The 16,684-nt window shown below is 38.8% G+C and overlaps 1 protein-coding gene across 8 annotated transcripts in view; it reads left to right on the forward strand.

Annotated features, from left to right (window-relative positions):
* The window catches only part of NCOA7 (nuclear receptor coactivator 7), a 159,132-nt gene that overhangs the window by 96,143 nt on the left and 46,305 nt on the right, over positions 1–16,684 (forward strand). For all 8 annotated transcript variants that reach the window (XM_033234471.1, XM_033234473.1, XM_033234470.1 and 5 more), the window contains 5 exons: positions 3,778–3,857; positions 7,150–7,257; positions 9,993–10,106; positions 11,655–11,780; positions 14,623–14,807. In XM_033234471.1, coding sequence (XP_033090362.1) covers positions 3,778–3,857; positions 7,150–7,257; positions 9,993–10,106; positions 11,655–11,780; positions 14,623–14,807 — 613 coding nt within the window. The remainder of the gene's footprint in view (positions 1–3,777; positions 3,858–7,149; positions 7,258–9,992; positions 10,107–11,654; positions 11,781–14,622; positions 14,808–16,684) is intronic.

The raw sequence follows: 16,684 nt of genomic DNA on the forward strand, positions 1-16,684 counted from the left end.
CCTTGGCAGTAGATACTTTTATGTCATTTGCCTTAGGTTCTTGTACACAGAAGGAGGGTCAGAATTTGGATAGGTAGAAAGGTCTGTGAGGAGGCCTGAAGCTGGAAAGGTCAGTGTCATTGGAAGGCAGTTGCACCCTTTGGGATGGGCATGGATCCTTACCTAAAACGCTAGTGTTGGAGCACCATCCTAAAGCACAATGGAGTGGTCCTTTCCCATGGCAGCTCATGCCTCGTCCTAGATCTCACCAGGACCAGAAGCCCCTCCAGTGCTTTGTGGACTATGTGCTGCAGAACCCAGTTCCCAGACACACAGGACTTCACTCATTGAGACACATAGTTTACCATCTTTTCAACTCACTGCAAAACAATTATTTCGGAAGCAATATGAAACCTTGCCTTGAGCTACAATGATATAAAGGCAATCAAATTAGATCCTCTTTGCTTCTCTATTGAGCCAACTGTAAAACATAGTATTTGCCTTGTGGCTTTGGCAGGTGCACATGATTTGCCTGGTGTGATGTTACATCAGTGAAAAGCGTTGCCTCACAATCAAACTTATCAGGCTTATTCCTCTGTACTGAAAGGTTTATTCAACCATAGATACAAGACAAGGCCAGGTGCAGTGGTTCCCACCTGTAATCCCACCACTTTGGGAGGCCAAGGTGGGCAGATCACTTGAGTGCAGGAATTTGAGAACAGCCTGAGCAACATGGTGAAACCCCATCTCTCCAAAAAAATGCAAAAATTAACCTGGTGTGGTGGCATGAGCCTGTAGTCCCAGCTACTCAGGAAGCTGAGGTGGGAGAATTGCTTGAGTCTGGGAGTGGAGGTTGCAGTGAGTCATGTTAGTGCCACTGCGCCCCAGCCTGGGTGACAGAGTGAGACCCTGTCTCAAAAAAAAAAAAAAAAGACATAAGACATTTAAGGATGTGTACATCATGGTCTTTACCTCCATGATCTCAACATCTTAGACACTGACGGGAAGGCATTTTTTGTTTGTTTGTTTTTCCCTTTAGTAATACTACATGTGTGACATTTTTCTAGCCTACCCACCTGTGGCAATGGAAGGTAATTTAATTTTTGCTCTAACTCAGGTGTACATAGTTAAGTTTATCCTGCAAGGCTTAGCCAACATGCATTTTTCTTTTGTAGCTGTGCAGTATGTAAACTGTCACAATTTGGTGGCTTTTAGTAGCACTGCCCATTGGGACCAGAGATGTCTAGCTATAGCTTATGGAAGGGTGTTGGCCAGAAGCTGCCAGACATGGGAAGAAGAAAGCATATTGTGGGCTCTAGAAATAGGAAGCTACCTACAAAATGATATAAAGAAACTATTCGGATAGCACGAAGACCTAAAGTGACAGCTGTTTATGATGACAGCAAGAAGGGCAGAAGTATGCAACAAAGAAAATGGAGCTGAGATATTAAAAGGAATGAACAACACTTAACCTAATCCCAAAAGGAACTATGGGGAAGAATTAACCTGGGGCATTCATCTCCCATGTAAACAAAGCAAAAGCAAACAATTAAGATTTTTCAGATTCTTTACAAGGAAAGAAAGACGAGTATTGTTATTGTTCTATTGCTTACATGCCAAGAATTAAGCAAACCAGTTTTTACATTTTTTCCTTCCTAAGATTTGTAAAATATGGTGATTGCACTTTGGAATCTCCTTATCTGGAGATCTAAAAACATAGTCAATAGTCCTGTCTTCCTGAAGTAATTTAGATGTGGTTGCCTGTAGGTATGGAGATCCTTTCTTAAAGTCTGGAGGAATGTTCAGGGTCTCTTTGGTTCCATGAATAGTTCTGATTTGAAGATATAGATGACTAGAACAGGACTGTAATGGAAGCATCTATTTAAGTTTTATTTTTTCCTCTTGGCTTTAATTTTTAAATAATATAGAGGAAATATTTAAAAGTCAGATAAATCCTATGTGAATTAACTATGTTCATGTTTCTATGTCACCCCTCAGTTTTCATCTAGGACCCCCATGTTTGTGATATAGATGAAATGATATTGTTGAGACATTTCCATGTGTGTGTATGTGTGCTTGTAGACCTCAGACATAGAGGGCTGAGTTAATCACCCTTCTCAGATCATGGTTTATCATTACTGGTCCAAGCTCGGCTTCTTGTCATTTATCATTCATTCCCTTTTATTCTCATTCTGCACTCCCATTTCTTCCCCAACTTGACGCTATTCTATTGTGTTCAATGTGTATAGGTTTTTATTTTTATGTACTTCTGAAAATTATTTGTGTGGTTTTTTTTTTTTTTTTTTTAGTGTCCATCTGTGATGTATGTTTAAAACAGATGGACACTAACATCCCATTCAGTTTTTCTTGATGTAAACCTGTTGACACTTTTGGTGTATATTTATGGCTTGTTATTTCTAATTGCTGGAATCTAATTGCTCTGGATTCCCAGAGCTTACCTACCATGCTTTACTTACACTCTATCTCCTCACTGCCATAGATAATACTGTGATGAACATCCTCCAGCGGGTCCCTTATGGTGTGCATAAAGTATATACCTGTTGGGAGAGGATGTTTATCTGTGAATTAAATTCCTAGGTCATATGAGCTATATATACTTCATTCTCTGGAATGACTGAACAGTTTACATTCCTTGTAGTGTTAGCATTTCCATCAACATTGGAATTATACAGCTTTCTGATTTTACGAGGCTAGTAGGTATACAATGATATATTGTTTTCATTTGCATTTTTCTGATCATATACAGGTTGGAGCATCTTTTCATGGTTAATTCAATTTTATATTCTTTGTGTCACATTTTTATCTATTGCAGTATGGTTCTGGGGTTTCTGATATCTGAATTAATATATCGAGATGTATTTAACCCTGACAATTAGCTTGAATCATATGCAGGTGCTAATGGTTGGCCATTTTTGACATATAAAAACAGCGAAATCTGACTGGGTTTGGTGGCTGACACCTGTAATCCCAGCACTTCAGAAGGCCAAGGCGGGCAGATCACCTGAGGTCAGGAGTTCGAGACAAGCCTGACCAACATGGTGAAACCCTGTCTCTACTAAAAATACAAAAATTAGCCAGACATGGTGGCGCACACCTGTAATCCCAGCTACTCGGGAGGCTGAGGCAGAAGAATTCCTTGAACCTGGGAGACAGAGGCTGCAGTGAGCTGAGATCATGCCACTGTGCTCCAGTCCGGGTGACAGAGTGAGTCTCTGTCTCAAAAAAAAAATTGTAAAATCCATGGTCCAACTTAGTATGTTGTTGGACGTATTCTTTTTGTTTTCATTGTTATAAATAGTATTACAGTGACCATATGCTGATATATAGCCTTTTTCTTCTTTTGATTTTGTCATTAGGATAAATTCCTAAGAGAAGGATTACTGAGTCAGAATGAACATTTCTATGGCTATTGTTACATATTGCCAAATCACTTTCTAAAAGGACTACACTCATTTACATTAGGCATCATTTATATAGTAACTCTACTGGTTTTACTCTAACTTCATAATCATTACACATTATCATTTAAACCATTAGTAACTGTAAACATTACCTCATTGTTTTTATTTATACTATTTAATTATAGTTAATGTTAATCATTTATTCAGGATGAATAGTGTGCTTTTATGAGTATGATCTATTTGTGCCCTGCGTCCATTTTCCTATTAATGTCTTTTTGTCAGTTGATTTGAAAGTGGGTTTTCATACATGGTAGTTTTACCCTGTCTTCAGTCCCTGAAAATGAAATTATTCATTTACATACAATTTATTCTTCAGATGACAATCAAAACAAAACACATGATAAAAAAGAGAAGAAGATGGTGGTTCAGAAGCCCCATGGGACTATGGAATACACTGTAAGTATAACTAAGGTGGTATAAATGTTTGTTAATAGCACTAGATTTATATAATGGTTTTCCCTGACACATCCTGCCCCTTGGCTGCATTCCTCTTGTGTACCCATTAAACGATGAAGCTTCTTAAGACCAGTTTTAGGTCATTTCTTTTTCCTCCATATTTTCTCCCGGGTCAATCTCAAATAAACCAGTGACTTAAGAATGTGAGGGTGATCTGGCTGCAACATCCATCACCCTGTTGATCACCAGCATTGCTTAGGTTGATCTGGCTGACTAGGCAGGAATCCCTTTCTTCCCCCACCACTCCGTGTGCATCCCTCTGGAGCTTGGATGAAGAGGATGACCTTCCCCAATAGAGGAGGACATTTCTTGGGTCATGGGTATCCTAGTAACTGTGTTGCCCTGTTAGAACCTCCAAACAAACTGATGACTTGAATTATCTTTGATATAACAGGGACTACCACTTTTAGGTCACCAACCCAAGACATTCTTTCTAAGTTCCAAAGCTATGTACTCTCTTGGGTACTCAACATGTCCACCTAGTCCTCCATGCTTGGTCCTCTTTCGAGAAACAATGGCTCCATCATTCCTACATTTATGCAGGCTAGAACTTAATTCTTGACATCTTCATCCCCTTACTCTTCATGTTTGTTACTACCTTCTGTGATTTTTCCCACCGGTCTAGGCTCGATCCCTTTTTTAACATTCTCATTGAATCATGTTGCTTAACATAATTTATCTCAGTTTGACATTATTGATTCATTGGCATGTTGTTATTTTAATCTCTATCTCATGTTTTAATTTATACATCCATGAAGAGAGATTAGACCTCTCTTTGTTCACCATTATATTCCTGGTAGCTTGCAGGAATTCCCTACTGTTGAGTAGTAGATGAACAATGCTAGGTGTGTGTTCATTACTACAGCTGCACACTGTGTGCCATGTGCTCATCTCTGTCACTGCATCATAAGCTCCTGGAGGCCAGGAGTTGTATCTTATGTATCCTAGGCTTGGCACAAAGTGGGCACTCAGTTGTAGATCTATTTTAATTCACTATTAAATAGCACTCTTGAGGAGTGTTCTCTGACTTCTAAGAAGAAATTAAGTGCTGTTGCCATTGCCTGGTTGTATTTTCCTAATGTGTACTTAATTTATAGTCATTATTTGTAAGCAATGCCAGACCCTATATAAGACAGGCAGCAAGATCTAATTCTTTGCTGGTGTTTCTTTTGGAATGGTACATCTGCAGCCTCTGTAGAGTCACATTGAAGATCTCTGTCACAGGCTTTCATGCTCAATGTCCTGTGAACATCTCTAGGCATCTTTCTAAAGTTTATAAGCATAGTCATTTTTAGAAAGGATTTGGGATAATTAGATTTTATATTACCATTGTCTAAAATATACTGTTGGTCCTCATAACACCTAGAATAGTGCCTTACCTCAAAATAGGCACTCAAGAAGTATTGGACTCAATTCTTTATTATTAATAACAATATTACTTCTAAAGCCATAATCATTAAGATCTGTATGTATTTGTCTAGCACCTTTATTCACATGCCCCTCCAAAGAATGGAGAGGTGCTTTTGCCAGGAGTTACTTCCTACCGTGTATACTGAACAATGTAGTGACAGTAAAACAAAAAAACCTCCAAATTAATTAAATATTAACAAGTGATCAAATTAATAATGCAGGTATGCCTACCTCTTTGTTTTATGTTATGGAGATTAGTTTTATTTGGCAAGTTATTTTTGTGCTTGTCATTGGAAATAAAAGGTAACTCATATAAATTTGTGTTTAAAGAATCTGCTAGCACTTACCCGATTGCTTTTATTACAGCTGAGCTATGGATGATCAAGCATTCTGATTTAGTTTCAGTCATTTAATGATACCAACATCCCTTTCGGGGTCTGTGCCCTAATTCTACATATATATCTTATCTTTAATAACTGCAGATTGTTAAAGTTTTTCTCACTCTCTGATTCCCCTATACAGCGTATGTTTTATAAGTTCTCTCATAAAAATATGAATGTAGTATACAAATATATAATACAGTATTAAAAATATTTTTTAACTTTGTTTTTAGTGGAGATAGTTTTGCCTAGGGTAGAAGTAGTGGCCTATGTTGTTACTTTAGTGATTTAAAAAATTATACATACTACATATAATGTATCCTAACTTGTTCTAGAAAGGCTTTGAGGCTGTTTCCATGTTATCTGTAACCGTAAACTTTGTTTAGTCTGAGACAGTTCATCTAGTAGTTGTACCTTTGATACTGAAGGCAGCGATGGGTTTAATTCTCCTCCTACGTCTCTACCCTTTCGCCAGTCCACATCTTCCTTCAGCCTTCTCACATCTCCACATAATTCAAGGCTCACCTGGTAGAGCCAGTTCTGCTTACAAAGAACTTATACCGGTGTTGACTCAGGGCTATCAATGGGAACTTCTCAGTGACATTCATCAGAGTGACCTCCCACTAGCAAGTCTATCTGGCAGCTCTGGTCAGGGAGTTTGTCCTGGGATGTTGACATGACATCAGGGAGCCAACTTTTTTTCTGGGTAGAGCTATTTTCCTGTGAAGTTTCTCATCTCCTCACTACCCTCTATTCCTGTTCCTCCTCTACTACAGAAGGAAAGAAAAGTGTACACCTGGGACATATGTCACAAGTTTTATAGATTTAGAGAGTAACACTAATTTGACCATAGAAAATTGTGGTTTTAATGACAGTGAACAATTATTGGTAGCTCATCTGAATTTCTTTCTGATTTCCTTGCTTTCACAGTATTCATTCATCAACTTTTTGAGTACCCTCCATGTATCAAGCAGTGTGCTGAACCCAGGAGAAAACATTTTGACAGCTTTGCCATAAAAACCAGCAGTTTATAGTATACAGAAAAGTCATGCAAATAGACAGAAAATTACAAGAGAGAAAGTAGCCCCACTTCCCCTGAGGATGGGGACTGTGTGTACATTGTATTTTTTTCTTGTTGTAGTCTTCATTATAGCTCATGGATCTTTACTTCATACGCCTAAGTTGCACCAAAGTAAAATTAGAAATCTATTAGTGGACAGTGAAATTTGAAAATGAGGAAGCCCAGAAATGAATTGCATGTAAGACTTTGCTTTAAAATGATTTTATTAAGAATTGACAACGTATTCACTCTTTTTTTTTGTAGTCTGTCTTGATGGAACTATTACTTTATTATTTATTCATATTGCAGATAAATTAATAGTATCTATCAAAATTGATTTTTTTGCTTTATGTATTGACTCTTACTTGTTTGATTATTCTAGGCTGGAAACCAGGACACCCTAAACTCCATAGCACTGAAATTTAACATCACTCCCAATAAATTGGTGGAACTGAATAAACTTTTCACACATACTATTGTTCCAGGCCAGGTAATTATACTCTTATTGTATATAACTCTAGAAATTCTGCATTTATCTTTTATTGCCATTTTCAGTGCCTCACTATTGTTTGTCATAGTATTATCATAAATGATAATGTGCTTTGGTTCAATATTTTCTCTCCTTTATTTTTATTTGTTTATTTTTTGAGACAGGGTCTCACTCTGTTGCCCAGGCTGGAGTGCAGTGACACCATCATGGGTCCCTGCAGCCTCTATCCCCTGGGCTCAAGCAGTCCTCCCACCTCAGCCTCCCAAGTAGCTGAGATTACAGACGTGAGCCACTGCACCCAGCTCAACTTTATGATATTTTCATATTCATAGGATTCCTTGGCTACACAAGCTTAAAATTTTTTTTTCTAGGCTAAAATGACAGCATTGCTGTATGGTTAAGAACTTTAAGACCTCAAATCCTGATTTGCATATGTGTTGGGAGCAAACCCAAAATTATTTTTTTGCAATAGGAGACTTTCACCCCTGCCCATGATCCAGGCTCAGTTCCATGTTGAGGTAGCACATGTTCTGGCTGCCGCCCACCTCTCTCTACAGTGCGGTCAACTGTTTAAGCTTAGGAATTACTCTTTAGATTCGACATTTGGAATGTTCAGACGATTGAATCACAATTTCTGTTACCTAATACTTTTTTTAAGAGTTCAGATGCAAAAAAAATTAATATTAGTGGAGAATTGCTTGGGAAAAACGCCATCCATTCATTACTCTAGTTTAGCTGTATAACATAAGATAAATAAGAGCTGTATACCAAGATCACAAAATTGTAGTCCTTTGTAAATTACTTTTTACAGAACTATAAACTTTGGCATTTGCCACTGACCCATATTGAAGATGCTATAAAAAGCAATACTCCAAAACTGGTTATTTTATTTACTGTTAGTACATCATAGAGGACAAATAGTTCAGTCTAGGACGCTCCTTTGTGTGAGATTCTATAGGAGAGTATTTGTACTTCTGAGAAACTTCTTCATTTTTATCTCATGGAAATTGAATTCTGCTAACTAATGATGTTGTCTCTTTGCATTAATTATATGGAAACTTAGAGTCACTTTTATGGCCCACTTCTTCATGAGTGGTTACTAGTTTTGGTGTGTATATTTTTAGTAGTGATCAGTCCTCATCTTATATCCCCTTGACTTTGATTTTCCCACTTTTATTTTAATATGTTTTTTATTGTTGTCTCAAATATTTTCTGGATTGAAGTGAGGTTTAAATGACCAGAAAGATAGGAGACAGTGAATACCAATATTGATCAGTAATCAATTGTTACATGATTAGCTCTGAATTCTGTTTTATAATATTAAAAGTCATCATTTTAAGATTATATTTGGCCAGGCGCAGTGGCTCATCCCTCTGATCCCAGCACTTTGGAAGCCAAGGTAGGCAGATCAGTTGAGGTCAGGAGTTCAAGGACAGCCTGACCAACATGGTGAAACCCCGTCTCTACTAAAAATACAAAAATTAGCCAGTAGCCAGGCTTGGTGGCGGGCGCCTGTAATCCCAGCTATTCGGCAGGCTGAGGCAGGAGAATCTCTTGAACGCGGAGGGTGGTGGTTGCAGTGAGCTGAGATCGCACCACTGCACTCCAGCCTGGGTGACAAGAGTGAAACTCCGTCTCAAAAACAAACAAGCAAAAGATTGTATTTGATACATGCCACAGTGTAGCATGTCTCATTAAAATAGTATTGAATGTCAGGATTGTAATAATGTTTTGAGAACCAGAATATTTTGCAGAAGGTTGCTATTCTGTATAATTTGGTGGGGGGGTGGGGGGTGGATTTTTAGTTTTACATAACCCAGACACTGATGGAAGAGAAAATGCTGGAATCATTGTATTGACATTACCTTATATAATTTATCATATAAGGACCATACTACTTTAGAACTCAGAGCCTGCTTGGAGTTAGCAAACTGGGTTTGTTCCATTTCTACCTGGCACAGATATTAAGTTTAGAAGCCATGCTTCTCTCTCTTCATTTCCCTTATACTATTAGTCCCCCATCCTGGAGGGCTCTCCCCTCTCTCCTATCCAATTTCTACTTATTCTTCAAGGCTTCACTTGGACCCACTTGCTTCACTTGGCCTGCCCAGAGTACTTACCCACCTTGCTCTCCCTTTCTTTTTGCTTTTTTCGTTTCTTTTCTTTTCTTTTTCTTTTTTTTTTTTTTTTTTTTTTGAGGTGGAGTCTCCCTCTGTCGCCCAGGCTGGAGTGCAGTGGCACCATCTTGGTTCACTACAACTTCTGCCTCCTGGGTTCAAGCAATTCTTCTGCCTCAGCCTCCCCGAGTAGCTGGGACTACAGGCACATGCCACCATGCCCAGCTAATTTTTTTGTAGTTTTAGTAGAGACGAGGTTTCACCATGTTGGTCAGGCTGGTCTCAAACTCTTGACCTCAGGTGATCCTCCCACCTCGGCCTCCCAAAGTGCTGGGATTACAGGTATGAGTCACTGCACCTGGCCTTGCTCCCCCTTTTTGAGTTCTTGCAGTGTCCATAGGCATATTCTGTACCCTTTGTACTACACACATTCATATGCTGAGTGTCATTTCATGGATTAATCTAGGACACCCTAAGTTGCTTATGAGTTTCTTGAAAGCAACCGAGGTCATAATCATGCACTAAACATGATACTATGCAGAGAATAACTTCTCTAAACACTCACTAGTGGTTTGCCTGGTTCCAGGTACTCACCCATCTCTTCTCTCCCCTTCTCAGGTCCTTTTTGTGCCAGATGCCAACTCTCCTTCCAGTACCTTAAGGCTATCATCATCCAGTCCTGGTGCTACTGTCTCTCCTTCATCATCAGATGCAGAATATGATAAACTGCCTGTATGTATATTATGTACTTCATGCACTTCAGTTCATTTTTATTAAAGAGACTTTTTGTGAGTTGTAGAATTCAACATGTTATTTTTCGCAAGATTATATCTGAAATTCTCCCTAGATGGTTGAGATTAGGTAATTGGAGAATGCATTGTCTCCAAGGGAAACTTATTCACATTTAAGGTTTCAAAGGCCAAGATGGCCAGACACAGTGGCTCACGCCTGTAGTCCCAGCACTCTGGGAGGCCAAGGCAGAAGGATTGTCTGAGCCCAGGAGTCTGAGACCAGCCTGGGAAATATAGTGAGACTCTGTCTCTACAAAATGTTTTAAAAATTAGCCAGACATGATGGCTCACACGTGTAGTCCCAGCTACTCAGGAGTGGGAGCATCACTTGAGCCTGGGAGGTTGAGGCTGTGGTGAGCCATGATCATACCACTGCACTCTAGCCTGGGTGACAGAGTGAGACCCTGTCTCAAAAAAAAAATTAAAAAAAAAATTTTTAAAAAGGCAAAAATGCAGGTCTTGTATAAAAGTATGAAGTTGGCCGGGCGCGGTGGCTCAAGCCTGTAATCCCAGCACTTTGGGAGGCCGAGACGGGCGGATCACGAGGTCAGGAGATCGAGACCATCCTGGCTAACACGGTGAAACCCCGTCTCTCCTAAAAATAGAAAAAACTAGCCGGCGAGGTGGCGGGCGCCTGTAGTCCCAGCTACTCCGGAGGCTGAGGCAGGAGAATGGCGTAAACCTGGGAGGCGGAGCTTGCAGTGAGCTGAGATCGGGCCACTGCACTCCAGCCCGGCGACAGAGCAAGACTCCGTCTCAAAAAAAAAAAAAAAAAAAAAAAAAAAAAGTATGAAGTTAAATTTCCAATGACATGGATAGTTTATTTGTATTCATCCTTTTTAAAAAAAATAAATAAATTGAATCACAAGTCTAATATGAATTTTTTCATTTAGGTTAGTGTTTTTGTTGTTATTGTTGTTGTTGTTGTTATTTGTGTGTGTGAGACAGAGTCTCTCTCTGTCACCCAGACTGCTGTAGTGCAATGGCACGGTCTTGGCTTACTGCAATCTCCGCCTCTTGGGTTCAAGCGTTTCTCCTGCCTCAGCCTCCCAAGTAGCTGGGATTACAGGCGCCCGTCACTATGCCCAGCTAATTTTTGTATTTTTAGTAGAGACGGGGTTTCACCGTATTAGGCCAGTCTCAAACTCCTGACCTCAGGTGATCCGCCCACCCCGGCTTCCCAAGTGCTGGGATTACAAGCGTGAGCCACCCCACCCAGCCCAGTGAGGTTAGTTTCTAAAGACATTTCATGAGCAAGTATTATGGGTTCATACATATGCCTTTGCTTAAAAAAAAAAAAAATTAGTTTGATTTGGATATCTGTTATTACATTTGTGATATTTTTGAAGGACAAAGGATGTTTGCCTTTTTAACGTTCCACTTAAATAGAAATAGTATAGTCACAGGGAATTTATGGGGCTTGATCTACACACATAATTTGTTTGAAAAAGTGCTTTTATTTGATTTTGAAATTTTTTGCTTTCACAAGGATGCTGACTTAGCACGAAAGGCCTTAAAACCCATTGAAAGAGTCTTATCATCTACTTCAGAAGAAGACGAGCCAGGTGTGGTGAAATTTTTAAAAATGAATTGTCGATACTTCACCGATGGAAAGGTATATAGCAATGTAATTTGTTTTCTTTCCTTGAAATCTATGAAAAACGAAAGGTTACAAGTTACTGGAACAGGGACTACATTAAAAGATCTTACCCAGAGTGTCAAGTTTAGATTTGACAAGCATCCATTAGTTTTCCTCTGTTGGATGCCTGGCCATTTTGCTTATTGAGGTAAATATTATCACTGAGTGGAAACGTGATTCTTTGTGACCTTGGATTCATTGTTTTTTTTCTTTTAGTTTGGGCCTATGAATTGTTAGGGAGATAGTATAACACACATATAACAGCAAATGCTGGAGTCAGACTCACTGAATTTAAATTCTAACTCTACCACCCACTAACTCTGAGACCAGGGGCAAGGTATTTACATGTCTTAAGCTTCCATTTTTCTCATGCATAAAATAGGAACAATAAAAAAAAATTAATAAGAGTATTGTAATGAAAAGTGACAATTTATGTAAAGAATTTAGCACCTAATCTGGAAAATAGTAAGCTCTCAACCTGTATTTGCTGTTGGTGATATTAGTATTAATATCTGCTGTATCCTGTTTTTAGTTTTTTGGTTGTTGGTTGATTGTTTTCTAGGTGTTTTTGTTTTTTTGTTTTCACAAAGAACAAATTCAGCTTTTAGTGAGCCTCTGGAGAAGGGACTATCTTGATAACCAGTGAATTCCTGTGGTCATAGGAGACTTCATATGAGTTTTAGATAATAGGAAAAATATGTTACCGATGTGCATTTATAAAGTTTGCAAACAAGAATAAATAATGCTTGACATAAAGAAACTTTTTTTAAAGACAGCTTTATTGAGATGTGATTCACATAATATACAGTTCACCCAATTACAGTGTAAAATCCAGTGGTTTTTAGTTTGTTCACATAGTTGTGCAACCATCACCACAATCCATTTTAAAACATTTTTATTACCCAAAAAGAAACTCCATAACCATTAGTAGTTATTCCCCATTTCACACTCTCCCACCCTATTCTTTCCCCCTCCCTGATACCCCCATCTCCGTGAGGCAATCACTTACCTACTTTCTGTCTTTTTGTATTTGCCTAGACAATTTATTTTATTTTATTTTATTTTTTTCTCTGTACTACCTTTATTCTTCTATTTGGTCAATTGAGGCTATAGCACATTTCCTCATCACTACATGCTATACTTCTTTTTTTAATTTTTTTTATTTTTTATTTTATTTTTTATTATTATTATACTTTAAGTTCTAGGGTACATGTGCATAACGTGCAGGTTTGTTACATATGTATACTTGTGCCATGTTGGTGTGCTGCACCCATCAACTCGTCAGCACCCATCAACTCGTCATATTCCTCCTATCTAACTGTAAGTATATGTCCTTTGACCAACATCTCCCCCATCCTTCTTTTTCCCCTAAACACCTACACTTCTTTTTTTTTTTTTTTTTTTTTTTTTTTGGTGAGACAGAGTTTCGCTCTTGTCACCCAGGCTGGAGTGCAATGGCACGATCTCTACTCACTGCAGCCTGAGTAGCTGGGACTACAGGTATGTGCCACCACATCCGGCTAATTTTGTAATTTTAGTAGAGATGGGGTTTCACCATTTTGGTCAGGCTGGTCTCAAACTCCTGACCTCAGGTGATCCAACTGCCTTGGCCTCCCAAAGTGTTGGGATTACAGGCTTGAGCCACCACACCTGGCCCACCCACACCTCTTAGTCATCACCATTTGACTCTATTTCTATGAGATCAGCTTCTTTAGATTGCACATATGAGTGAGATCATGCAGTATTTATCTTTGTGTGTTTGGCTTATTTCATTTAACATAATATTCTCCAGGTTCATCCATGTTGTTGCAAATGACAGGATTTCGTTCTTTTTTTATGGCTGAATAATTTGTGTATATATAGCACATTTTCTTTATTCATCTATTGATGGATGCTTAAGTTGTTTTCATATCTTGGCTATTATGAATAATGCTGCAGATAAACATGCAAGTGCAGATACCTCTTTGAGATATGATTTCGTTTTCTTTGGATATATACCCAGTAATGGGATTGCTGGATCTACAAAACTTTTTGCTAAGATAATCACTAAACTCATTAAAAGTACCAAAATAAAGTATTTGCCCAAAGAAAGTTATCTGTATCCTGCTGTTCATGGTAGATAATATCCCTGTGGCCATTAAAGTCACTTTTATAATTTGAGCAAGCTTCAGACTTTTAAGACTTCACCAAGCTACGACTTTTTGCTTTTAATCTCCATGGTTCAGCTGTATTCACTCTGGCTATAAAAGTTTCATATTCCTATTTATGTTGACTTTTGTTGGATGTGGGCTTTCTAAATATTTTAAAGAAAAATATCGGGACTATTCTTTGGCACTATAACTGAGAAACAGCCGCTCCCTTAGCACAGAACCATGCACTTGTTAGACACATGGGGAAGACTTGCAGAGTGAATTGTAAAGCCCCGTATTCTGGATCGGGAAAGCACTTGGACAGCCCCTCCCATTTTGTAGACAGAGAACTAGAAAATCTAGGAAATCTGAGACGTGTATGTGAGAACCAGGATCTAGGAAATCTGAGACGTGTATGTGAGAACCAGCTGTGCTGTTGCAGCAGCTGTGATAGAATCAGGCTCAGTTGGTTGCCTCAGTGAGCCACATCTGTTTTCTCTGCCTCACCATCCAGCATTGCATTTCTTCAGCCTGTTTTTCTGGTCCTCACAGAGGGGATGTAATTGTCACATAGGATACTGCGGTTCACAAAGTCCATGGAGTGACCATCTGAGTTAGTTAAAGCTCTGTGGTAGTTGCTGAAGGCATTTCTGCCTGAAGTGATTCTGTCCTGTTGCTTTCTCCTGCAGGGTGTGGTTGGCGGTGTCATGATTGTGACTCCTAACAACATCATGTTTGACCCTCATAAGTCTGATCCTCTGGTTATTGAAAATGGGTGTGAGGAGTATGGTCTCATCTGCCCCATGGAAGAGGTGGTTTCCATTGCGCTCTACAATGATATTTCTCACATGAAGATCAAAGATGCCTTGCCATCGTAAGACATTTCTTTGTTTACCAGGAAAAAGGGGGAGTTGAGAGTTAAATGTAGCTTAAAAATGAGGGCATTGGCATGATTGAGGGATTGTGTAGACGTGGTTTTGAAGGTGGAAGATTTGTGCACTGAAGAAAATGAGAAAAATGAGAAGAAATGAAAAGAATAAAGTCAGTGATGGGAAAAGTTGAACATATAAAGATTAAAGGAGAAAAAGAAGCCATCATGTTAAAATAGTATTTGTTTGGCTTATTTTTCTAAAAAGCAGTGCATGTTCTTAATGAAGTTATGGAAGAAGAAAGGCATTTTTCTGAAAGAAGTGTATCCAGTTATCAGTAAGAGAATAATGTTTTCTTCTGGGTTTAACTAAGGAGAGTTATGTTTGTCTTCATTTAACTTCTAGGAAAGGCAGTGTCCCTAACTCATTTCCTCCCTCAATCCTGCACGGAGAGAGGTTTGGGTCGGGTAGAGTAGTAACCACCTTCGCATGCTGTGAAGAGGGAGTAATACCAGTTTGCTTTTTCCCTGAAATCTAGATTAATATAACTTCAGTCCTGATTACTTTTGCCTTATAATGCAGGATTTATTGTTAAAAAAGAGAGGGAAGCTCCCCAGGAAAAAAGAGAAAGAGTTAAGAAAGCTCAGGGAATTGATTAACTTATACAGATAATCTGATTTTTACTGTCCTTTTGCTCTACTGTGTCTGTTTCTCTATAAAAACCAGCAGTAAAAATTTTTAAAAACCTTCAGTGATGGGAAGAGGTGGAGCAGTAGGTCCTAACAGTACAAAGGGAAACTAGCCCTTGGGGATCATATGAAAAAAAAAAAAAAGTAGTTACAAGGGAGCTAAACCAGACACAAAATCCCTGGGGGTTTATGCAAGTAGATTCCCCTGGACTCCTACAGCTGTTAGAATGTGGTCCAGGCAGCCCTACCCCAACCTCAAGCCACCGAAGATAGCACCAGAGCATGGGCCCTGAAGTAGTTTCCAAATTTTGCTGCCAGAAGTGTCTAAATGGGTGGCTAAACAAATAGGGGCATTCCCTACTGAAATATGGCTCCTAAGGGAGTAATGCCATTGCACATCTTCAGCCTAGGATCTTAATTATTCTATTTAATAATAGTACCTCTTTATATAAAAACCTATCTCATTGTGAGATTATGTTTAATGATGTCGATTATAAGGGATAATGCCGTGATTACAGGAAAAGAGCAGAGGTAAGAATCAGCTTCCAATTTGTTGAAATTATTTCAGGGTTGCGCATTGATTCCTGCCTTGGATGCAAGTATATAAAGGATTTTTAGTCTAATGAACAAGAATGTGTGAGAATCAGTGTGAAATAAACTTTGTATTGTCTTCAGAATTTCATAAATTGTTTAAAAGTTAAAAATTACTTAAAACATCATTACCAAAAGTTTAATAACAGTAAGTACAAATTACCCCGTGGCAACGTGCAATAGTTTTTAAAAGTGGATGTGTGTAAAACTCCTCCATCCTCACCTTCAACTTCGGTATTTGTGTGAGAGAGTGTGTGTGTGTGTGTGCCCGCACTCACTCACGTGCAGGACGTTTTGTGGCTCCAGCTACCACAGCGAGTAAGAAGGGAACAACTGAAAGGATTATTGATCATCATTAGGTGCCCAGCTAAGTCTAGAAAACATTAATTAAGAAACTAGCCAGTTGACACCATTATGTACACTTGGCAACTTCACTGCAGAAAAAGCAGATGGTAAAATTAATCTCAAGTAGGGAATGGGCAGTTTGGATTAGGTAAAAGAAGAAAGGGGTAGTCAAAGTAATCTAGAAAGCTAATTAGAGTGCAGTTGAAGGTGTTTTTGTAGGGGTCAAGCTAGGTAGAGAAGGGGAAGAAAGTTTTGCT

This window comes from Trachypithecus francoisi, unplaced genomic scaffold (genome assembly GCF_009764315.1).
Source record: "Trachypithecus francoisi isolate TF-2019V2 unplaced genomic scaffold, Tfra_2.0 Lachesis_group15, whole genome shotgun sequence".
Classification (NCBI taxonomy): Eukaryota; Metazoa; Chordata; class Mammalia; order Primates; family Cercopithecidae; genus Trachypithecus; species Trachypithecus francoisi.